The 25,900-nt window shown below is 39.6% G+C and overlaps 3 protein-coding genes across 3 annotated transcripts; 1 reads left to right on the plus strand and 2 right to left on the minus strand.

Annotated features, from left to right (window-relative positions):
- Window positions 1-4,823: 4,823 nt before the first annotated feature.
- On the plus strand, window positions 4,824-6,157 carry tcf23 (transcription factor 23). Its single transcript, XM_063222267.1, has 3 exons — window positions 4,824-5,036; window positions 5,361-5,636; window positions 5,757-6,157. The coding sequence occupies exons 1-3, from the start codon at window positions 4,905-4,907 to the stop codon at window positions 5,856-5,858; spliced, it is 510 nt and encodes a 169-aa protein (XP_063078337.1). The 5' UTR covers window positions 4,824-4,904; the 3' UTR covers window positions 5,859-6,157.
- A 5,968-nt stretch (window positions 6,158-12,125) lies between these two features.
- srp9 (signal recognition particle 9) lies at window positions 12,126-15,536 on the minus strand. The gene is made up of 3 exons (XM_063222730.1): window positions 15,318-15,536; window positions 14,653-14,721; window positions 12,126-12,658 (listed from the first exon to the last, which is right to left on the minus strand). The coding sequence occupies exons 1-3, from the start codon at window positions 15,489-15,491 to the stop codon at window positions 12,539-12,541; spliced, it is 363 nt and encodes a 120-aa protein (XP_063078800.1). The 5' UTR covers window positions 15,492-15,536; the 3' UTR covers window positions 12,126-12,538.
- Window positions 15,537-16,116: 580 nt separating this feature from the next.
- nsl1 (NSL1 component of MIS12 kinetochore complex) lies at window positions 16,117-23,901 on the minus strand. The gene is made up of 6 exons (XM_063222268.1): window positions 23,583-23,901; window positions 23,154-23,226; window positions 22,898-23,025; window positions 20,325-20,379; window positions 19,751-19,818; window positions 16,117-17,192 (listed from the first exon to the last, which is right to left on the minus strand). The coding sequence occupies exons 1-6, from the start codon at window positions 23,778-23,780 to the stop codon at window positions 17,106-17,108; spliced, it is 609 nt and encodes a 202-aa protein (XP_063078338.1). The 5' UTR covers window positions 23,781-23,901; the 3' UTR covers window positions 16,117-17,105.
- Window positions 23,902-25,900: the final 1,999 nt, after the last annotated feature.

Below are 25,900 nucleotides of genomic sequence, written 5' to 3' on the forward strand. Positions count from 1 at the left end.
AATGAGCAGCATAGTTGCAGTACCTTTTCTGACCATTTCCTGCACAGTGCAGAGTGCACCTTTAACATCCCATGTCTATCAGTCCACAGCACTGAACCAGCAAATGAATCACAAAGATGAAAATGTGTCTTGCTGCCAAACCACTGAAGAGTACAGTCACAAGGGTGATGTGCTGCAGGAAACAGGCATGTAAACATGTCAACTCTACATTTCCATTCAATCTCTCCATAAATGGAAACGCCATGGATGAAAGGAAGAGGACATGACCCCACAAACTGGGATGAGTCCAATGTTCACCACGACATTGCAAATTATGTCTCTGCATATTATATTGCAGTGGTTTTTAAAGTGGAGTGTGGGGACCCCTGAGGGTCTGCCAGGGGACTCGTGAAAAAGTTTGTGCGTTGCCAGGGGATTCTTAAAACATAAATGGACTACTGTGAGGCCAACCTGATCTCTCAGAATTCCGTGGAATGGGCACAGATCTTTGGGACACGAAATCTGTGTCAGTCGGATTTTGCCAAAATTACGTGCCCCTGGTTGTTTTCTGTGATGGACTCAAGGAAGTGCTTTCTATATTCTCACAGCACGGAATTCTGAGAGATCATGTTGGTGAGGGAAACACAATTACACAGCCCCACTTTGCATTAAAATGACAATTAGGAGCGATTCATATTAATATGACGATTTCAAAAGGCAATTTTATTTTTATAGCACATTTCATGGAGTTATACAACCCAATGTGCTTCACAAAAAAACTGAAATAAAAGACGGCAATAAAGTACACCGATACAAGCGCACAGTTGTGGCAAAGACAAGAAAATAAGCATCATTACACAGTTGTGGTAGCAGTCATCTGTCGTACAATTATGAGGGGGTCCTTGCAATACTTTTCTTCTCCCTGGCACCAAAGTAAAGTTTCGGAACCTGTTATATTTGTATAATATAGACTACAAAATACATTGATTGAAGCAACAAAATATGCATTTTCAACTGGATACATTCTGTTGTTTCCAACTTCAGGCCTTAGCAATTGGAATAAGGGTGTCTACAGACTGCCATGTCTAAAAGGGTATAGGTCTACAATTTCATAATTTCAATTTTAGGCTCTAAAAAGAGAACAAAGAACAAAGAGGATTTGTTTGTTTGGCACCTTTTAATCGTGAGTGCAAAAAAACAAAAGCTACCTCTGAAAAACAAAAGCTACCTCTTACATGTTATTTGGTTTCTCATTATGTTAGGACATTTTAACATTGAAGTAGTACAAAATCTGATAGCAAAACTAAAGGCACCTATTCATAAGTACGTATACCTAACCACTTCCCCTAAAATACACAATTTAATTTTATGAATTTGTGGTGTGTTAAATGATTTTTTTTCAATTATGTATTTCAACAATTTTTGATAAGCAACAAGCCACTTGAGTCTGTGTGTATTAGTTGAGAGGAGTTTTACCACAGTCCACTTTTTGCCATGCTACAACTGCCTTATAGGCCATTCAATCTAGCTCAAAAAAGGCCAAAACATGGGACGAATTGCAATAGTAATGGTTCCTTTTAAAGGGGGCAATATATAGGATTAAAAGTTTAATTAATCACTGTCCAGAGTCAGTCGATGCATATTTGAGTCAATAGTAAGTGAACGATGACTCAGAGAACCCCAAATGTATTTTTTGACAGACCAATCCGAATGAGTGTCGTGGGGAACACTTATCATACGAAAAATATGCTTTACATAATGCCAGATACTATTCACATTTGTGGCACTCTGATGAAAAACATTCTCATGGCGAGCTTCAACAACATTTGTTTTATGACGGTGCAGATTTTGAGACAGGCATGCCACTGGCACCGCACTAACTACGTAATCCTGCATTGTGCCCCCTTAGGTGATCATTAAAGCCCCTTGCAGCACATATTACAAATCTGCCAATTGATATTTAGTGGAGCATTCTTTTTTCAAGGTCAAATTTGGAGATTTCACATTCATTTTTCCATTGGGTGACATAATAGGAGATACCAGGTAAAAAGGGGAAAATGTTAAATTATGACATTGAGGCAAATATTTTTCATATTGTTTTCTGAAATATGATGATTAGATATGCAAATGAGGTCATGTGTACTGACATATGTGGTAACAAACCAAACATAAAGCAAAATGCAATAGTAATGGTTCCTACCTTATAGTGATCCTCTGCATCATGTTAAAAAATCTATCCTCATCAATTTAGTAGAACATCAGGTCAAAAGTAGCTGACTTAACCCTTGAAATTGTAAACTGCTTTGGAAATCTGCTACTTCAGACCTTTAACAAAGTATGTTCCACTAGTGATGAAGGTTGATTTTTCATATGTGATGTAGGATGGATTAAGTATCAATAAAAAGTGTGAATCATTACTTTCGCAATTATTTAATGTTTAGCCCATTGTTGCATATTTTACCACACATTTAAGTAGATGTGATCTCATTTGCATATTTATCATATTTAATCATCGTTTCAGACAACTTGCAATACAAAACCCTTTGTCTTAGTTTGAATAAAGTAATGTGAAAGTTTAAAATTGATATCTCGTAGTTTTACATTTTACCACATTCACTAAGTAGTTCCTATATTGTCTCCCTATGGAAACTTTGATTTTTCCACTAAATATAAATTAGTAGATTTTTAATATATCATTTAGATATAAATAGGGATTACAAAAGACTACACACCCAGCGCCACATCTACCACCAATAGAAGCAAATGAAAAAAGAAAGCAACACAATTAACCAATAGCCTACCCTGACATCATATTGAAAAGTCAAAAATAAAAAAGGCCTTTTATATGTATGGCTCCTACTTTCTAAATCCAGCACAAACACACCCTCTGGTGGCTTACCGTGTAAACAAACAACTCTACTGTGTAATATTTTATTTTCTTAATTTATTATACTGTACAAGATTACATTTGTATTATCTGTATTACCGGTAATCATAGCTAGTAGGTAGACTTGGCTATTTGTTCAGTTATCAGCCACAATTGTAAAGATGAAAATAAACAGAAATAAAACATGAAACCCTGACTCTCAATCATTTTTTTACAAGCTATGGACTGTAGGTAAATTGCAAGCTGAGACAAGTAATGGTGAGTTGATAAAAAGCACATTGAAAAAAAACATAAAAAATACATAATTGAACAGCACAGCAATATGGTAATGAACAACACAACATGCATTGAGGCAGCTGGTTAACTAATGGCCATCCTCGCCTTCCACCTCCAAAGATGTGATGTTTCATTCCCATCTCATGTCATTATTTTTGACAATGGAGTGAAAAACACATATCAGCCATATAGAGTCATAGAAAGAGTAATATAAAATAATTTAAGATTGGTCATGTTGTCTTCACAAGTTAAATATAGCCTGCCACTGCTGCAACAGTTCAAATAGTGTATCGCTCAGGCCTATGGAGAGGTACTACAGGCAGTATTTCAGCGGGGGCAGAAATATTAACTAAGACAGTTTTCTGTTGCATTTGTTTTTCTCTTCCGTATATTCCGCCACTATACTTACCATTGTAGCCTACTGTAATTGTACAAATGAGACAAATGTACCAAGACATTTGCTATTTGAAAAAAGAACATTCTGTTGCAAACTGTTGAAACATGGTTTGGCCATAGTTTGTCCATGTTGTTTTGAGAAAATCGTTTCTGATCCAAGAAAAACTGCAGGAACTGGAGCTTGAGCTTGAACTCGAGCTTGTAAATAAGAGTGCGAAGAAGCCAGCTTTACTGGGAAATGTGGCCATTTGGGTGTTTTCCAAATGCCTAATGATCCTTCCAAATCTGTTTTGTTGAATTCCGCCCCCCACATCTCTACATTATTTTAGAAAATAATTCATGGACGGTTGTTACTCCCGTGCATCTTTCGTCCTTCCGTTGACAAGGAGAAACTGGGAACAGAAATCTTGGCTCTTCTTCTGCAGTTTGGGGTTAACGGTCAAGGTAAGAGCGTGCAGCTGGAACGTTGGCCTGAGTTTTCCCAAATCCTCAGTTGTGGGGGTAGGTGGGGGTGGCGACTCACTATGGCAGTGGTTCTCAACTTTTTTTTAACAAACACCCCCTGGACCTGATTATACGCCTCCCAATTCCCCCTTGACCCCATCATCAGCCTGCCAATGCAGTATTGAAAACAGAATAGACTAATGTCACCCAAATGGCAACTGAGCACCCCCTGGCCCCTCCTCTCAGCCAGAGATTCTTTAAGTATACTCAGCTGTATCCCTCTCAATGCCCCCATAGGACCCCCATAGGACCCCCTAACGCTCCCTGGGGAGCTGTGGAGCCCCGTTGAGAAACACTACACTACGGGCAGGGACGGGTTATGATTCCATGGGCCCTTGGGCTGGACAACAAGAAAGCCCCCCCACCCACCCCTCGATGGGTGCTGCTAGGGTACAAAATGATTCATGTGTTTTGGCCAGATGTGAGAGTCTGTTGTTGGGGGTATGGGAGGTAGTCCTCTGAGAAAGATTTGAAAAGAGTGATTTTTTACGCAATACGAGCATGGAAATAATATGTTTGGGCTTCAGGGCCCCCTAGACTCGTGGACCCCTGGGCCTAGACCCAGTTGGCCCGTGCAGTAATCTACCCTTGGGGGTGGGAATGGCGTCTCACTACGGGCAGCCTGGCCCGTGGGAGGCAAGAAGTGATGGGAGGAAATGACATCGGCCTTTGAGATGTTGGTATTATCTCCTTAGTGAAGGATGGGGGGGGGCTGCTTTATTAAAACTAAAGACGTTGGCGGCAGAGAGAGAAATGAGATCAGCCACAGTGGTCTGAAACTTTTAGCTGAGGCTCTCCCTCCAAAAGGTGTAGGTTTTGGAATTACTTTTCAAAGTGTTTTGGTGGTAGTTGACAACTTTCAATGGACAACGTCCTGACGAGTACATCACATCACGCGGAGACCGATACGAGCAAAGAAGATCACCTGCTGGCTTCTGAGGAAGTCCCATCTGATACATCTGGACAGGGACCTCAATGTGATGCGAAAAAACTAGTGAGCTTCTCTTTTTACATTTACAGCCTAGTGCAGCATTACAAGCAAATGATCAACTTGTAAATAAAATGAGCATGCTATGTTGATATGTTTTATCATATTCTATTTTCTATCACATTCTATCAAATTTTAGTTTAATTTTAATTAATTTTAAATGATTCATGCAGCATATTTAGAATTTGTATTTTACATCAGTTGTTCACAATAGGACTGATGAATTTTATTTGGTTTTGAAAAATCAACTTATGGATGCTGTCAGGTTTTGTTGGAAACTCTTCATTCGGACATCATATACTACTTTTAAACGTTTGTGTTTTCCTTTAGATAAAGGCTGAAACGACCTTGGCAAAAGGAATGAAGTCTTATAACTCTCCGGAAAATGCAGCTCGTGAGAGAAGTCGGGTGAAGAACCTGCGCGAGGCATTCCACAATCTTCAGGCGGCACTCCCCTCTGTTCCACCAAACACCAAGCTATCAAAGCTAGACATCCTCATTTTGGCCACAAACTACATTGCTCATTTGACAGACACCCTGGACCAAAGTAGATGTTTTAGCGATCACACGTTCTCTAGGGCCGGTGGATATCTACATCCAGTAAAGGTGGGTTGATTCATTTTTGACTCATCATTTTATATGCTGTTACACATTCTAGTTTTGAATACGTTTCATTGTTTTATTTTTTTACTGAGACATGAGCCTGACAGATTTTTTTCATCACAGAAATGGCCGATGCGCTCCCTCCTTTACTGTGGAAACACAGAAAAACTGCAGACAGGTATCCCAGTCGACGAGGAAATGAGCGTCTTCTCCCAAGACTCTTAGACTTGAATTAAATATGGAATGGATATGTATGCATTAAATATGTCATGCTTTTGCAAACCATCTGGGCTGTGCACCACAAATATCCTTCACCATGTCATACCACCAACTACTGCATGATATGAAGTACCCCAAATCACTAACCAGTGAAAGTATTACATAACACTTCTACCCTTTGGTTGTGTCATTTGTTGTGTCAAACATTTGTTCCATGAGAAACACAAGATTGATTTGAATGTGGTCAGTATTAAGTATACAGTATGTTACATGCAGTACAACAAATATACACAAAAGTGGACTATGTGCTGTAAATGAATAAAAAAGTTAAGGTCAAGGACTAATCTTTGCAATAGAATGGAATAGCCATATGGACCATGATCAGGTTTTGGGTTTGTTTTGTTTTGAGTACCTAATTGGAGCTAGTAAATTGGAGGTGCATAATACTAGATGGCACAACTCTTCCTGAAACTGTGGGGGATTAATTCTGAGCATGAGGATTTTCATTATTTTCATTTAGGCCTAATTATTTATCCATTAGCTCCACAGCAGGTTATTAGACATTTTTTTCTGCCATTCTGTGCTTTAAATATAAGCACAAAATTCAACACCCTCAGCTATAGTCCATGCATTATGCTATGAAATCTCCCCCTAATTTAGCCTACCGTTGCTAGTTACTTTGTACATTTTTGCACCACAATGGCTACGAACCATGATGCAGACAGACCAAGCACAGTTTGATTACCATTTTAACTCAGCACTTGGCACATCATCATCATCATCATCTCCCGGCTCCCGGGGTGCATTATGACTCCATGAGCCCCTGGGTCAGACAACAAGAAAATATGAGAATGAAGCTTGTGCTTCAGGGCCCCCATGACTCTTGGGCCCCGGGGACTGGGCCTGGTAGGCCGGTGCAGTAATCTGTCCGCTCCCTCCTCTTGCACAACATGTTCTACAGCTCCTTAGAAGAAGTGCAGTTGTCAAGGCTAACACTACAAATCTGTCAAACCAGATGATAATCCCTGTCTTCTTCCATACGGTAACCTAATTGGAATGGATAAAGAGTGGCTATGGAATCAGACTTAGACTGAAACTGTTAAACACTGGCTTTTGACAGGGAAAGTAACTTTGGCCCATAGGTATACTACGTTCTTCTAAAACAATGCATTACATGTAATTATGCATTGTCTGAACTTCAGATATAAAACCCCCAACTCTGATAAAGTTGGGACACTTTGTAAACTCGGAATAAAATCAAAATATTAACATTTTCAAAACATTCAATCCATTCATTAGATTTAGAACAGTGAAAAGACAACATATCAACTAAATTGATACTCTACTAAAACCAGGAAAAATATTGTTTTGGGGGACATACGACAGCCTGATCTCACAGAATTCTGTGAAATTAACATGGAACCTTGGGACACCAAATCTGTGGTATTTTCACAGATTTCTCAAAACTTCCATGTTGGGGTCACAGAAATTATCTCTGTGATGGACTTGTGGAAGTGCTTTCTATGTTAAGTCTATCATTAGGAAAAAATATGCTTTCTGTAAGTCCTGTTGTATTAATATTCATAGATAAAGGTGCAAGTGTTTTGTCATTTGTGTTGTGCTGAACATTTCATGAGATCCGCATTCCATAGTTAGTGCCGCCAACTGCGAGTCCAACGATTTAAAGGTGCACTGTGTTATATTTTTGTTTATTTCCAATATTCATGCTGCCCATTCATGTGTCACCTTTTCCACGAATACTAAACACCATCATCAAATTCCAAGTATCCATTATCACTGGGAAAATTGCATTTTTCATACCATACATGAAAAGAGGGATCTTCTCCAAAGAAATAGACATTTTAGCTGCAAAACGTACTGTACTTTGTTCATACTAGTAAATATTAATTTATTATTGAGTAAATATTCATGAAAAGACCACATTTGGCAAAAGGTTGCACTGCTTCAATGAGCAGTATAGTTTAAATACCTTATCTGGCCATCATCCTTCACAGTGCACCTTTAACTTTTTTGCCAGGGCAATGACCACAACAAATGACAAAACATGATCATTGTCACAGGAGCTTTGGGCTGTTCTGCTGAGGCAGGTGTAGACTCAAGGTTTAGTACTAAATTACTCAAGAACAACTATCTACAGTTGTGCTCAAAATAATAGCAGTGTCTTAACAAAAATGAGGAAATGTCAAAATAGAGTAGAGTAGAATAAAGAAGATTGCTTTCATGACCAAAAATGCATTGGGGACACTGCACTTTCACTGCATATTCTATTTCAAAGCAAGACAATTGGGAAAAGTAATTCGATTTCATATTTCATAGAAAGTGAAGAAATACCATGTTCATAAAAATAGCAGTGTTGACATCTGCCTTTGGAAACTCAAAAAGGTTCTGTACAAACTAACAAATTCTGGAAAATTCAAATTCGCTGAACATCCTAAACTATTTTTTTTTCTGGCATAAGGTTTCTGATAACTGCTTTGCATCTGTGGTGCATGGAGTTGACCAAAGTCTGACACTGGTCAACTGGTATTGCAGTCCAGGTTAATTGTGCTACATTCCACAATTCCTCTGCGCTTCTTAGTTTTACTTCATGAACAACTTATTTTATGTCAGCCCACAAGTTTTCTATGGGATTAAGGTCCGGGAATTGTGATGGCCAGTTCATTAGTTGGATGCTAATTGTCTGGGCCCATGATTTTGCTTGCTTGATGGTGCAAAAAACCATCTCCATTATACTTGCACCAACATGGTAGAAAAAACGTAGTGTTTTGGGTGTAAGGGTCACACTTTGTCTGACGTCCAGCAAACAAAGAATTCAAGGCATAGTACACAGTGAAGATAGTTAGGCATGATGGTGCAAGCATCATGATATGGGGATGTTTTCACACTATGGTGTTGGTCCAATTTACTACATGCCAGGAATCATGGATCAGTTTGAGTACATGATACTGGAAGAAGTCATGTTAACCTATTCTGAAGAGGAAATGCCTTTAAAGTGAATGTTTCAACAAGGCAACACACCGGCAAGCAAGCAAAATCATGGTTCCGACAGACAGAATTCAACTAATGGAGTGGCCAGCACATTCCCAGACTTTAGTACCCTAGACAACTTCTGGGCTGACATAAAGTAAGCAGTTCATGAGGTAAAACAAAGAAACACAGAGAAATAGTGGAATGTAATACAATTGACCTGGGCTGCAATACCTGTTGACCGTTGCCAGACGTTCAACTCCATGCACCACAGATGTGAAACTGTTATTATAAACCATGGTTATGCAACAAAATATTAGTTTAGGATGCTCAGCAAAGCTGCATTTTGAAGAATGTGTTAGTTTTTGTACAAAACATTTTTGAGTTTCCAAAGACAGATGTCAACACTTTCTTTTCTTGTGCTGTCTGTCTCTTACGTTATTGTGTCTTGTAACTTTCAGTGATAATTTATGAGGAACACACCTATGTATTGTTTGTGTTATTTATTTTCTCCTTGTATTATTGTTATATTTGTGTCGTTTATTTCCTTATGTAGTAGATTTGAATTTCATGTTTACTACCCCTCTGTGTAGCTGATATTTGTTAATCGTTAATTAGAAGGGAAGAATATCATGTAACCTATGTTATGTTTGCCGCCACTCTAAGTGGCTGATATTTGTAATTGTCAATGATTAAAGGAGCACTCCTGCCAATTTCAATATGCTGTTGTATTGCTCACGCTACCCTTGACCTGTCAGTACGCGGTGATGCCTTTTTTTTTTGTCTCAGCCCTTTCCGAGATATGAGCTGTTCTAATGGGGGGCAGGTTTTGTTTACATTTTAAAAAATCTTAAAATAGGTCTACTCCAAATATTTTCCCAAAAGGTATCACTGTTTGCTAGTTGTCTGCTGATGTTGCATAACCTTTAGGAGGTTTTTGGGAATAAATCAAGATTTATTATTTTTTTTATGTAGCCTAAACAAACACCTGCCCCCATTACAATGACCAGGATCTCGGATCAATGACCAGGATCTACTGACAAGTCCATGGTAGTGTGAGCATTAGAGTAGAGTAGAGTAGAGTGCTTTTATTGTCACTATATAAATACAGTGAGATTCTGTTTGGAAGCAACCCACAAATGCCCACAAAATAAAGATATATTAACAGTATAATAAAAAAAATATATAAAAGTCTATATGCATCTCACAGTATAGAGAGTCCTGGAGTATTGAGGGGGGGCAGGTGACGTATTGAGTTCCGAGGTCTAATGGCAGTAGGATAGAAACTGTCCTTCATTCTCGTAGTGCGGACACGCAGTCCCAAAGCGCCTGCCAGATGGTAGCATGGTGAAGAGCCTGTGACCAGGGTGTGTGTGGTCTTTAAGGATGTTTAATGCTCTGTTTGTGCAGCGTGTATGGTGGATCTCCTAAAGTGTGGGTAGTTGGCAACCAATGATTCTCTCTGCTGTTTTAATAATGCAGTGTAACATCATCTTGTTGTCGTGTGTGCAGCTGGTGTACCAAGATGTAATATGTTATCACTGATTCAATCATACACCTGTAGAAGTTAGTGAGTAGATCTCGTGGTAGCTGGGCCTTCTTTAGAGTCCACGGGAAATATAGCCTTTTTAGCTATTGCAGAGGTGTTAGCGCTCCATGACAAGTCCTGGCTGATGTGCACACCCAGGAATCTGAAGCTCAGTACTACCTCCACTGGCTCCCCTCCGATGTTGATGGGTTGGTGGTAGTGGTTGCCCTGGCCACACCGCCTGAAGTCCAAGATCACCTCCTTCGTTTTCTTGGAATTCAGGGCCAGGTTGTTGTCTTGGCTCCAGCGTGCCAGCTGCTCCACCTCCTCTCTGTAGGCCGTCTCGTTGTTGTCAGAGATAAGGCCAATCACGGTTGTGTCGTCAGCAATTTAATGATGGTGTTTGTACTGTGCTTAGGAACACAGTCATGAGTGCATTACAACTCCATGTTGAAATTGGCTGAAGTTATCCTTTAATTGAAAAGATCCCAGGAAGACTAGAACGCTAAAAGCAAAAGCAAATGGGGATCTAATAAAAACAAACAGCTATTTTTATGAAGATGCATTTCTTCGCTCTCTGTGAAATATTATAAAATTTAATTATTGTTCCAAAATTTCTTGCTTTGAAATAAAATGTGCACTGTGTCCCCAATGCATTTTTGCAGAATTATTTGAAGAGTCATGATATTTTTGCTGTTATTCTGAGCACAACTGTATAGGTCCATTGTAGGATACAGTATGTCATGTTGATATTGTCTTCATGATTGTTTCACACGGTCATACCGAATTTCCTATATTAATTTCCACCTGGAACTCTAGGCAAGTGAATAGTATAAATGAAATAGTGAATAATATAAACAATGTAGGCTATAACAAACAGCAACCTGTCGTTGTCGTGTGTAGAGGGGTTAGACAATGAAACTGAAAGCGGTGCAGTGCGAAGGTTCAATTAAAGGGTAAGAGCCCAGTTTTGCTCAACATATTGCAATGGACACAACACATGGGTGACATATCAGAGATCAAAAAAGTAGATATTCTTGGTGCACGTGTTGTTGGTACAGTAAGACAGCAAGTCTGTGTGATGTGTCAAGAGTCATGGTATCCAAGGTAATGTCTGCATACCACCAAGAAGGATTAACCACATCCAACAGGATTAACTGTGGACGCAAGAGGATGCCGTCTTCAGGACAAGGATGTTTGGGTGCCATGTATATTGACCCTGAGCAGCTGACGATGGACCATTCTGGTGAACACAGTAGAGTTGAGGTGCACATTTCATTCTACCGTGATTTGGACAGCTGTGGTTTTATTTTTTTGCATACAGTCTAGGTTAGCACCCAAACATCCCTTTCAAACAGTGTCATTTTGTGTCCACAGTTAATCCTGTTGGATGTGGATCATCCTTCTTGGCATTACCTTGGATACCGTCCATGGCTCTTTATACGTCACCCTACACATTAGTGATCTGCATCCAGTCATTTTGCAGAGCTCTGGCAGTGCTCTTCCTGTGCCACCTAGTACAAGGAAGGAGATAACGAAACCTGTTGCTGGGTTGTAAAATCATCCTATGGCCTTCTCCACATCCCCTGGTGTACTGGCATGTCTCCTGGCATCTCCTCCATTACATGCTCTGGACGCTGTTCTGGAGAAAATTCGGTAGGTGACAGACAAAGAAACAGACAGACAGACAGACCAACGCAACTGAAAACATAACCTCCTTGGCGGAGGTAAATATGGACAAAACAGGGGAAAAGTAGTTGAGAAAACCAGTATGCATTTATTTGGTCACTGGAGACTGAACAGGCACACCTGTATTTCATAAGACTTAAAAAGACTGATGCATCTTTCAGCCTCTTCTGGTGGAAACCAACATGTGTGTGTGTGGTATGCAATACCTAAACCAAAACCTGGGGACAGCAGCTCACTTATAACTTGATTATAGTCCACTTAAATAAAAAAGAAAAAAAAAAAAGAAAAAAAAAGGAGATTAATTCCGTAATTCATCCAGATGACACCGATTTGACGTCTTCTTGACATCTCCTCTTCTAAACGGGTGACACAGCTGCTGTTGCACCACAGGGCTCTGAAATCCATCCATCAGACCAACCCTTATGTTCGAAGGGCAAATCTTGTACAGTTCAGTTCAAATAAACAAAAAAAGGCCATAACTTCAATCCGTTTCCATTGCACCACTATGGGACTCTTTAGACACCATCAACCTCATCAATTTCCCATGAAGCTTTTCGATCTTCTTCACATCCTGCGCTTGATCCGTCTTATACTGCAAACACTGCATGACAAGACAAGACAAGATAAGAGTTACCACATCATTCATGAAAAGACCCATCGCTTAACTGTAAGATCACTTGAAGTCGTTATCAGCCATCAAAGGTTCATCGTTTACAGTGATGGGCAAACAATCACCTGATTGAATTGGACAGATAGAGCCAGTTTATTTGGAATGCGTTTTCCAGTTTTCCCATCACTGATGCCAGATTCGCATAGGATTAATATAGGGCTGGGCGGTTTTGGAAAAAATTAGCATCACGGTTTTCTTGATGAAAATTGATATCACGGTTTTCTGCACGGTTTTTTGATATGCGACGATTTCCCCCCAAATCTTAATCTTTCTGAGGAAAAGATCTCAAATTAAATGTTAAAATGAGATAAAATCATGAATTTAAATTAATCTCCATTTATATTTTATCATTTTTTCATATCAATAATATTTTCTATAATTTATAGTTTATATTTCCCTATCCAACAAAGGGGATAATGCAGCATTTCATAAAATAACCTAAAATCTTGACCAGGGTGTCATAGATTTTTCAAGGAAGAAGGGTTAAATGATTATAAGCAGCTGTTTTGGGCTTTTTTTCCCAAGACAGCCCAAAACAGCTTATTTCGTTCTACACCTGGCAACACATCCGGCGCGTTGCGCTGCCGCTGGACTAGCGAGTAAACAACAGTGGGACAGAAACGAAACAGACTGAAGACAGACACTGAAAACAAACGGATTTACTTGACATTGTGTGCATATTGTCTTTGAATTAAAGTCCAAATCCAACGTAGAAGGTATTTTGTCCGGTAGTTTGTGTCATATTGCGATGTGTTTCGCTCCTATTTTGCCCCCAAATCATTTCAAACAAATATAGCAATGTAGCAATGCTTGTCTGCCCATTGCATTTGAAAGCTAGGCTACTTTAGCTTAAAAGCAGTCTTAACAGCACTGCGCACACAGTTGGGATGGTAATTAAATACAGTTAAGAATCAGATAACTGTTGTAGCCTGTTAACATAGCACCACATAGAATTGCCTTTTATTTAACTTTCTGAGATCAAAGGTAGGCTAAGTCTTAAATGAATTGAAATGTTTGTCATGATTCATCCATGCCATGTGTGTTCATCATGTTTCACTCTCACTAGCCTCTAGCGCGTAACCAATTATTTTATTAGTTCATCAACATCTTACATTGTGGTGACATTCCCTAGTAGAACAGCAACAACAGTGGACTTAGCAGAGTTGAAATGAAGTGTCAGAGACTTATGAATTAGAAGAATCTTTGGAAGTGTGACACGGAGTATGTAGCTCACGCACATAACATGGTAGGCTATAAACAACAACAACAAAACCGTCTCTCATCAAAAAGAGAACCTTGTGTAGTGTAAACCGAGATCACGGTTTTTTAACCGTACACCGCCCAGCTCTAATTCCAATATTACGTATGGACCACAGGTAATTCGGAACAATTACATAGATTGTCTGAGTTGCGCCATGTAGGTAATTTACAAAATTTAACAAATTACCTACTGTGTTTTTGGCGAAACAGACGTACATTTAAATGGAACCATGAGCAAAAAGAGCTCCAAGAAATACTCCGAAACGAAACAGGAAGTTGTGAAATTGACAAATCCGGTCATGTCTGTAAATTGATAGCCAGGCCACGCCCTCCTAGTGATGCAACACCTCCGGCATTGCTTCTAGTCAGGCCAAGAGCAATGCAAATATCGTTTCTGATCTCCAGAAAAATTGAGAACTCCACCCACTTTGTCGAAAACCTGTCAACCAGTAGCAAACCTAGGGAGGCGGGTCAACCATGCTGTTTGGGAAACATTAACTGTTATACTCTTGTTAAGACCAAGTCTCGAAGAGATTTGAAAGTCGGTGATAATCAGGCTAGTAAATTAAGTAAGTTATAGACTTTTGCTTTTGTTCAGACTTTTGTCTGAATGTGCCACAAAATAACAGAGGTGAGGAGGTAATTGTGACATTCCTGGGCCTTACCACAGCATCATCTGTTACTTTTATGCAGAGGTTCCCATCACAGTGCCTGTACTTCAGAACCACCCTGACCTGAAAAACAACAACAGTGGATTATAATCAATAATCAGGAAATGTTACTGTTTTTTAATGGAAACTTTCTAAGAGGACAAAAGCTTAAGCCATACAAGTATCGAGACTTTGAACGATGACAGAATATGAATAATGAACGAATGAATAAAGTTTAAGTACAACATACTGTAGAAGCATGTACAGTAACTGTACTCTGTGTGGTTCTGGCCTGGGTTTTAGCCTATAAAGTTTGTCCATTTAAATAGTGTAAACCAATATGATGGGAGAATAACAATCCATGAGAAAAGAGGGGAAATCAATCAGATCTGGCCTACAAACATTGGGCACAGCAGTAGGCTAACCATTTGGAATGTAACAGGACATCTGGCAAGTTGGACAAGGATATCAGCCCACCACCTCCTGATTCTTTAGAGTAAATTCTTATATTCGTTCAATTAAAATTACACACTTTTGAGGTTGCCTCTCCACCAAACCGACATTCTTTGGGATTTACGCCTGCCACACATTCTAAATGTGGTTTAGGAGCTGAAAAGAGATTACAGTTGAGGGGAAATGGTTTCTTTACGGTAAAGTATTAGCTAGTGGATCGCATTTACCTTCATCGGATCCGTGAGATACAGTTTTTCGGCAGCCCGAGCAAATTCCTCCCAAGCTTGATAATAAGGCATGATTCCGTAGAAGTGAGAAAGAATAAATGAGTTAATGTATTGCTTTCTAGCTCCACGGTACAGCAGACTTCCACTTCTCTTATGGTACGTAAGCAATAGCATGGGCAGTAGCGTGAACTCAGCGGAATTAGAACATTTAATCCGGATGTGGTTAGCAAAAAGCGGCTAAAGATATCCAAAGTTTCAAAACAAAAGTCTCGAGGTCTACTCGCTGCAAAATGCTGGAAACAACTTACTGCCCCAATCTTGTTTTAAAAGGAAATTAAAAACAGCTTTATTCTCATCTGCCTTTGGTGAATAGTTAGTTACTTACACACAATTCACACAACAGTTCTTTATTCTCTTTCCTCTTCTTGTCTTTAGCACATTGAATGACATGTAAGATAATGTGCTATAAATATTTTGGATTCATCGATTGATCGATGCCAAATACCCAGAATTCTATGGAGCAGTCCTGCTGTAATGTCTCATACAAAACAAAATGCCATACTGCTCTACAAACTCAAACCAATCATTTGAGGGACTTTTTATTTGTATTGAAACTAGTGAGTGATTCTAATCTCATCTTATATTAAAATGCAGCATGGGCAACCAAGCCTACTTTTTTTCTTGCAAGTTTACTAGGCTACCATGCTTTGGCTTTTTGAAGCAACTCATCAGTGGTGAATGTCCGAACAGTTATCAGAATCCATTAACAGGAAAAAAAAACACTAGGTGAACACGTCAGTGATCGAGGCTCCAAAGTAACCTTTATTTTTTTTAATTTTTTATCAAGTTAATACCCGATAAAACAGCATAGGAAAGCAGATTGTAGATTCAGCTCATGGACATGGACAAAGGTACAGTGACATGGACATAGACAAAGAAACACACAACAGACGGCTTTAAATGCTCAACAGAATATAAGTGAACGGAATGAGTTTCCATAGCAGACAGTAGATTTAGGACATGGATATAAAAAGCAACTAGTCATGAATGAATGGCAGGGATGCAAATTATCGATTAATTCATAATTTTTAAATTGATTGACCTTATCGATCGACTTACGATTAATTGATTAATTTTCCTCCTGAATTCTAAATGTTTCCCGAATGAAGACTATTAAATTTAAAAAAAAAAAAAAAAAATGTAGATAAAATGCAACATTTAAGTTAATTCTTCTTATATTCTTTAATTCAAAGTGGATTTAAATGTTCTTTCTATTCACACCCCTCTTCACATGCCCATTTCACCTAGGTCTCTCGTCAGTCGATTAGTTTTTTTTAATCGATTAACACATTGATGGATTTACGTCAATTAATCGATGAATTGTTGATATACCTCATGAATGGTGAATGGGGAGCTGTTAGCAGATGGATAGTCCAAGATACTTTCAAAATCCTTTTCTGCTGGGACCCACCTCCTTGTGACCCACCTCCAATACATTTCTAAATGCCAACATTTCTTTGTCTCTTAAATTTTGCAGAAATTTACTGTAGAAGTAACTTAATGTATTAACATACAAGTGGAAACAGTTACTAACCAATTTATGGAATGGTTATTTCATGAAGCATATATTCAAGGTTTTATGCAAACATTCCCTTCACTCTGCGACCCCCCCCGCAATACCCCAACGATCCCCATAGGGGTCCCGGCCCCCAGTTTGGGAACTACTGGACTAGTGGCTGTATCCCAGTTGGGGCGATCAGTCTTGTCTTTTCAACAGCTGTGGATTCTTCAGATCTCTGAAGTCTTGGATGATGAGGGCTGCATGCTCAACACCTGATGCAGACCTTCTGCTCTCTCACAAACCTCCTCAAATGACTGAAGAAAAGGAAACAAAGAGTAAAAAAACAAACAATAACAAAAAAAAACAGTTAAAATGCACCACTGGTCAAGATTCTAATTCACCAGAAATAAAACCCCTTTCATTTTCAATGGGGTCTCATTTCTGGTGAATTAGAGTTAAACTGGCAAGTTGGCACCACAACGTGGCATGGAAATCTAAGGGGTATATTGAAGTGTGGGTCACCAGATCAGTCAAACAAAAACAGCTGACAGCAAAGAATCAAGGATATCTTCCATAACTCCCATGCAATGCCTCTGCCATTGACTTCAACGTTAAACTCATCATGGCAGTGATTAAGACAAAAACAGCCCTAACCAAGTATTGAACATTGACATGTTATCTAGAAAGTAACAAATGTCAACTGATTTGATGTGACCCGAATTTCTTTCTTTTTTCTGAAGAAAATGGTGATTTTATTACAATACCTGTATTCTAATAATGTGATTTCCTCAATTCATGTTTTATTTGGAGCTGGAAGGCCGAAATATAAAATAAACAATTGAATGATTGGAATAGTTCATAATGTGGGCAATGTACCTACAATCCATGAAAGTTGAACATTATTGATGGAATATTCTAATTATATGGCCAATCAATATTAGGGCTGGGACATTAATTTCGATTAATTAATCACACAAAAATTAACACGATAAAAAAAATTAACTCATTTTAACCGTACTACAAAATATAGCTTAATAGTTCTGGATTAGACCAGTGGAGGGCAGTATTACGCCTGATGGTGAACAGCCTGCTGAAATTGAAAAGAATTCTCTCTTCTTTTAAAAAGGAACAATATCTTTAGATTAAGCTTATTTATTGTCATTAGACAAAATCCATGTGAATTTTTTTTTTACTGTTCTCAAGTCAGATACTTAAATGCGATTAAAATGCAATTAATTCAATTAATCAATTTCAAACCCTATAGATTAATTCGATTAAAAAAAATAATGGAGTCCCAGCCCTAATCAATATATTACAGTTTTAACTTGGGATGAGTTCAGAAATCAATATTTGGTGGAATATAATCCAACAGTCAACCAGTCTATCGCATTGTTCTTGGATGACTTATTTCCCCTCCCGGTGCAAACAATCAAGCTGCTGAGTTTTATTTGATTGCTTGTGACCATCCCTCTTCCTCTTGATCAAATTTCAGAAGTTTTCATTGCACTCAGGCCTGGAGATTGGGCTGGCCATGACAGGATCTTGATCTACTGTCCTTACACTAATTGACCAAGCTATGTTGCTTGGAACATCATCCTGCTGAAAAAGACAATCCTCAATTCAACAATTCAATTCAACATTGTCAGAGTAGAGGGAAGCAAGTTTTATTCCAAGATATCTTTGTATGTGGCTACAGTAATGGACCTTTCACAAAGATGTGAAATTTGGCCAAGGATTGGTGATGATCTGAGGGTGCTTCAGGAAGACTTGAATTGGGCAAACTCATCTTTGCGAATGACTCATTACTGAAGCCAAATACAAACAGCACAAATTCCAGGCCAAAACCCCCTCGAAAAACTCTGGAACGTGATCAAGAGAAAGCTGGATGGTCACAAGCAATCAACCCAAGGTGAATTCTTGCACCAGGCTTGAAAAAAGTAATCTAAGAACAACTCTTAGTTAAGACAACTCTTAGTTAACACATTAATTATGTTGTTTTAAAGTGAATATCAAGCTTGTTTTCTTTGGATTTTTTGAGGTCTGAAAACATTGCATATTTTGTGTTATTTTGACCATTTGTAACTTTCTGCAAATAAATGCCATAAATGACATTTTCATTTCGAGATTCGGAGGAAATGTTGTCGGTAGTTCATAGAATGAAACAATGATGGTCATTTTACTGAAAAACATGCCAAGTAGTAAAACCAGAAAAACCGGTCATTTCAAGGTGTTCTCAATTTTTGCCAGAGATGTATATTTTTATGCACTGTGTAACACTGTGTAATATTTTTAGCAGTGTCTTTCAATAATTCATGCTGCCCATCACGAATGTGACCTTTTTCGTATACTTACCACCATCATCATATTGTACAGCAAGTATTCACTACGACTGGGAATATTGCACTTCTCATACATAAAAAAGGTGGGTCTTGTCCATGTCAGGCATTTTGAATTTCCAGAAAGAGACATTTTTAGCTTCAAAACTTTCTGTGCTTTGGTCATACTGCCAAATATTAGTTTATTATTTAGTAAAATAATTTGTCAATAGGCAGCACAGTTTCAGTGAGCATCATAGTTGCAATATCAACTCTGGCCACCACCCTACTCAATGCACCTTTAAATGCATCAGTCAGCCTTGTTGGGAATAGTTCTTCCCCTTTATGAAATATCAGCCACTGGGGGCGCTGTGGCGCAGCACGCTAAGCCCCCCACATTTGGGCTTACATTGCCCATGGGGACCCCGGTTCGAGTCCGGCCGGAGTCATTTCCCAGCCCTACCCCACCTCTCTCCTCTCATACGGTCCTGTCATAATAAAGGCCAAAAAAAACCCCAAAAAATACATTAAAAAAAGAAATATCAGCCACAACTAACCTTCATCACAGCAATTGTTTCCTTATAGTGTGTAGCTGCTTGGCCGAGAACATTCTTCATGATGTCATCTAGGAAAGTAGGTTCAAGAAAGCACAGAGGGGGAAAAATACCAAATCTCCATCATGAAGTGTACAATTAATAATGACTTGCGATTGCTAATTGTAGTCACGTTATTACATTAGACTGTTCAACATTGTACATCACGTGCAAAGTGCCTGGAGGATTTATCAATATGGGTTGGCCATATTTGATTTGGTGGTCATCTTGAAATGTATGCATTTTTCACGATTCCTCCATTTCAAACAAATATTACTATAATAATAAATAATTCAAATATTCCTCAGCATATCAAGAAGTAAATCTGCACCAATTTTCATGCTTTTACCAGAAAGTGCCAGTTGGATTCATTAGTATGGGTAGCCATATCTGATTTGGCGGCCATCTTCAACAACACCCCCCCCGCCCCCCTCCCCAAATGCCTCCATTTCTACTACTAACTGCACCAGTTTTCATCCTTTTGCCTGTAGTCAACAGAATAGAGACTACACGTAAAAAAAGATTAATGATTGCTCACCTTGAGAGGTCTGTGGTTCTACTTTGTCCTGGTTAATGACATGTTCATACATCTCCTGGAATAAAAAAAATACACATTGCTATTATATTTATGGCTTACTATACTCAGTTGAAAATATATGAACTTCCAAATGTTCACGTCACAGTAGCTGCCAACTCAAAGTGATGTACCGCACAGCATATTAAAACAAACTGTTATAGTTCTCAATATAACATATACCAATGACAATACACACCAAATTGAAAGTCATCTTCATGATTTTATAATATAAATAAATACAGTTTGTTGATGTTGATTCGTGTTTTTAAGGAGGGAAGGTCAATGCACACATTGTTTTGGGTGATAATCACATCTGCTGTCCACTTCCTCAGTCCAAGATATCGGCAATTCTAAACAATTTCTGCATTTTCCCATTTTATTACATGGTGCCATGCTACAAAGGACTACGTATGGAATCAACACTTGATGAAACTTTCTGTCAGGCTAATGCTATTATGCAACCATGTTTTTTTAGATAACTGGAAAAATATTGGCGCTTTTACAAAAAATTGCGACTCATTGATCCTTTTACACACAGATCGCCATTGACATAGTTCCAAAATGTGTTGTAGTGCATGTTGGGGAGGGGTCTGTTTGTTAAAGTCATGATCCAATTACAGAGGAAAAGCATTGATTCCGAGATCTACACATTTTGTGAAGTTTTGTTATGTTCTGATGCTGTCAATTGTGATGATATTGTAGCACCAGTGAAGCATACAGTATATAAATTCAGGTCAATGTGTAGAAGCCCCCCCTGGGCTCACTTCCTGTCACAATCTCACACTGAGTGCGTTACAATATGCAACATTAGGCCCATACGACTTGTGTTGCTGTCGACCAACATTGACGAAGCACGTGAGCGAGAACTTGTTGTCACGATGTGGGTGTTATTAAATACAGCGCATTTACAGTCGGCCACAAATATGAACAAGACGATGAGCTCGCACCGATTTGCTCTACTAACACACCACGTGTGAGGAGTGGGGGGACAGGCAGTGAGGAGGAGCTGAAGTGGGGACCTGCACAAACTTGTGTAGAGGTGTGAGACAAGACCCATATACACACGTGAGTGAGTTGTTGACCAACCAGTTCATGGGCGCGTGACCTCGGAGGCAGTCCGCAGACGAGCGTTGAAGGGGATAAGCAACTGCAGAGGTTGCAAGATCTGACTGCAGTCGCATGCATCCCGCGATAGTTTGACACCATGTGTGACATGTCACCTCGTCAACGCAACATCGACGAAATTTCGAAGTTTGACAGGAAATCTAACCGTCATGCAGCATTTTCTTCCAGGGTGCATTGCTGTCTACATGCGCATGTATGCGTTGACGACATCTCGATCGCACCTATTGCCTCCTCCACTTGTGCTTGTCTCCTCGTACCAGGAAGTAATAATGTCATGATGACATCACTGACCACAGCATTATATTTCAACATCTTGCAAAAGCTCAATTGTAAAGCCTTGTTCTCATTTGCATACTGGATGGCGAATTAAATACAGTCCCCCAAAAGTTGTTGCACAAGTGGAGGAGGCAAGGAGTGTGTTACAATATGCAACCTTGCTCCCTCTACTTGTGCTTGTGGCCTCGCCCCGCCTCCTGGCCCCTCCTCCGTGGAAACGATAGTTTCCCAGCTGTCAGCCTCGCCACAACAACTTTTGAGGGACTGTTTTTCATTCACCATCCCAATAGAGCTCTTCAGCGTTGACGTCAACTTGTATGCGGCGTTTGGACTTCCGGTTCGATGGCGATTTTTTTACATTGCAAAACGCCATAGAGATTCAGGTTTGGCAAAAATATAAGTTGCACGGCAACAACGAACATTAGCGTGTCCCCGCATCCCTTTCTCATTAGTGGAACGGATCGTATCATCATGTTGGTGTATTCACATGTAAAATCATGACGATTATAATTCAATATTGCTAACCCCTTTCTGATCATTAAAACTTCCGAACTACATACTTTCCTTTGGTTGCCATGGGTACAAGCCTCCGCACGTACATGCCGTTAGATACAGGCGCCGCTTCTGTAGTCGCCAAAAGCTTCCGGGTTTAGCATATGGACGCAACATCGTATTTATGTCGAAGTTTGACACAAAATGATCAACCATGTCATACCTACAGCCTATTTTTAACACCCTCGACAGTTTGCGGGTGTTCGCTAAGCGCGTGCTTGCACTCGGAGCTTATTTGAAATTTACCCCTATTCATTCCCAATGGAGGCCGGAAGCCGATACGAACCAGGAAGTCCTTAAATGCTAACATGAAAGACTACAATCTACTACATGCTTCCGCGTTACTGAAGAACTCTATTGCAAATGAGAAAAAGACTTTACAATTGAGCTTTTGCGAGATATTGAAATATAATGCTATTGTCAGTGATGTCATCATGATATATTACTTCCTGGTACGAGGAAACAAGCACAAGTGGAGGAGGCAAGGTCGCATATTGTAACGCACTCAGAGTCCTGTCAATAAAGACATACAAGCCCCTATGTATACAGCTGATGTTGTAAAAATATGACAACCAGCCTACCATCTGTTCCCGCTCAGCCTTCAAAGACCTCAAAACAAAAGGCACAATCCTCATGGGATAACAACGACGTTTGCTGGTTGTGTCGACAATTTTGTCATCCAACAGATCATCCATTGTAATGGCATCACCTACATAAACAAATGAGAGGAACGTTAGAACAAAACGAGGCATCATGCTACACCAAGCATTGTTCAAAAGCCATCATAGTCGTTTTTACCAAGTCTTCCATTGTACAACATATGGTTGAAGCACGTACCATTTTCAAAGAAAACGTCTTCACTTGAAAACCCATCTATTGAGGAATTCTGCTCAACCGTGGAATCGAATGTCTGAAATCAGAAGTGTAGGCCTACTTTAGTATGCTAATGGGGGCAAACAGCATTTGAATTTTTGGCCCACTAAGGTTTTCCCACTACGAAAGACATCAGTCTATTTTTAATGGTACTCGGTAGGTGTTCCATCATGCAGGGATAGTTTTATTTTACAGCTGATCAGGTCGTGCGGTGCCTATCACTGCCAGTTATTAGTCAACAAAACCAGCAAAGGAACAGATATTTGAATGGCCTCCACTGTATGCATTGTGTTAACATACAGGTAACTATAGTTGTTACATAATAGCCTACTTAAATCCAGCTTTCTGAGGAGGTCTCTACACCGCACCAGAGTAGGCTACGCTGGTACTCACCGTCATGAGTTCCTGTACGAGATCTGTTTTGATGCCTTCAGGAATGTGACTCTGATCATTAAAGAGGATATTCAATAAAGCTTTGTACTTCTTCAACTGACAATCTACGATCTCTCTAGATTTAAATTTAACCCTACACTCAAAATCAGACGCCAGAACGCAATTTGCTGGCTCCGTGCGGTCTTCTTTTAGCGCCATTATTATTTTCAAAATAAGCGGTGAGCCTGGCGGAAGTACAACATGCAGACCGGATGTGTGATGTCAGCATAAACGCAACAGATAACAGTTCGTCATATTTTCAAAACAAAAGCACCGTGATCTCTGACCAGCCATATACTCTCAGAGGGTGCATCCCAATATGTGACCTTGCCTCCTCCACTTGCCTCCTCCACTTGCTTCTCGTCATGATGACATCACTGACAACAGCATTATATTTCAATATCTTGCAAAAGCTCAATTGTAAAGTCTTTTTCTCATTTGCAATTGGGATGGTGAATGAAAAACAGTCCCTCAAAAGTTGTTGTGGCGAGGCTGACAGCTGGGAAACTTTATCGTTTTCTCCACGGAGGAGGGGCCAGGAGGCGGAACGAGGAGACAAGCACAAGTGGAGGAGGCAAGGACACATATTGGGATGCACTCACAGCGTCACAGGCCATTAGGAAGACCTCTCCAGTGATGGGTTGGACCCCCTTTTGCCTTCAGAACTGCCTGAACTGCCTGCATCAACACTCGAGTAGGCTGTGGCATTCCAACTAAAATAAATTGGTTCTAATTGGCCCAAATTATGCCATATATCCCCAGTCTGAAACGTTGATGTAGGCCACAGACTTCTATTATAATTCTATTCTATTATAATTATAATTCTATTATTATATATATGTTATACTATAGAAGTCAGTGATGTAGGCTAAGGCAGGGTTGACCCATGTTTTCATGTTGTTGATCATGCCAAATGCTGACCATTCCACCTGAGTGTTGCAGTAGTAGATATCAAGACTCATCAAACCTGGCAATATTTTCCCTATATTCTATGTCGTTTTTGGCGAGTCTGTTCAAATTGTTGCCTAATTTTCCTGTTATTAGCTGACAGGAGTGGCACCAAATGTGGATTTCTGCTGCTGTAGCCCATTTGCCTCAAGATTTGATGTGCTGTGTAATCAGGGATTCTCTTATGCATACCTCGGTTGTAATGAGTGGTTATTTGACTTAATGTTGCCTTTGTATAAGCTCAAACCAGTCTGGCCATTCTCCTCTGACCTCTGCCATCAACAAGCCATCTTTGACCACAGAATTGCTGCTCACTGCATTTCCCTCCTCTTTTTCGTACCATTCTTTGTAAATCCTAGAGATGGTTGTGTGTGAATATCACAATAGAACAGTCTTTTCTGAAATACTCAAATCAAGCCCTTCGGCACCAACAACCATGCCATGTTCAAATGAATTTAAATAACCTCTCTTCCCATTATGATGCTCGGTTTGAATTGCATCAGATCATCTCGACCATGGGTGTGTTCCAATATGCACACTTGCATCCTCCACTTGTGCTTGTGGCCTCACCCCGCCTCCTGGCCCCTCCCTCGTGGAGAAAACAATAGTTTCCCAGCTGTCAGCCTAGCCACAACAACTTTTGGGGGACTGTATTTCATTCGCCATCCAGTTTGAAAATGAGAAAATGACTACAATTGAGCTTTTGCAAGATATTGAAATATAATGCTGTTGTCAGTGATGTCATCACAACGTATTACTTCCTGGTACAAGGCCACCAGCAGAAGTGGAGGACGCAAGGTCGCATATTGGAACGCAGACCATATCTACATGCACAAATGCCTTGAGTTGCCACCATGTGATTGGCTGATCAGAAATTGGCCTCAATGAACAGTTGTAACAGGTGTTCCTAATATAGTGGCCGGTGAGTGTATTTATAAATGCAAATTGTTTCTCCCAACTGCTGTGTTGTGATTCACAGTGTTTATTATTGGCGTGAAAGCCATGAACACAGTGTTGTCGCGGCTACTCACAGCAGCTCTGCTCATACCTATATCTATGTTGTATGGGAATGCGTTCCAGACAGCCCCATTCTATTAGGTCTACTCTATTTCTAATGTCATTTAAAAATTAATCAATAGGCTTAAGATTTTTCATCACATCACTCATCACTGGGGTGGCCAACTGTCCTGCATATCACATGTATGTACAGCCGCGGCAAAAATTGAGAGACCTCTTCGAAATGTTCAGTTTTTCTGATTTTGCAATGGATAAGTATGTGTTTGAGTAAATCAAACATTCTCATTTCATTCTATAAACTACCGACAACATTT

The sequence above is a fragment of the Engraulis encrasicolus genome, chromosome 18 (genome assembly GCF_034702125.1).
Source record: "Engraulis encrasicolus isolate BLACKSEA-1 chromosome 18, IST_EnEncr_1.0, whole genome shotgun sequence".
Classification (NCBI taxonomy): Eukaryota; Metazoa; Chordata; class Actinopteri; order Clupeiformes; family Engraulidae; genus Engraulis; species Engraulis encrasicolus.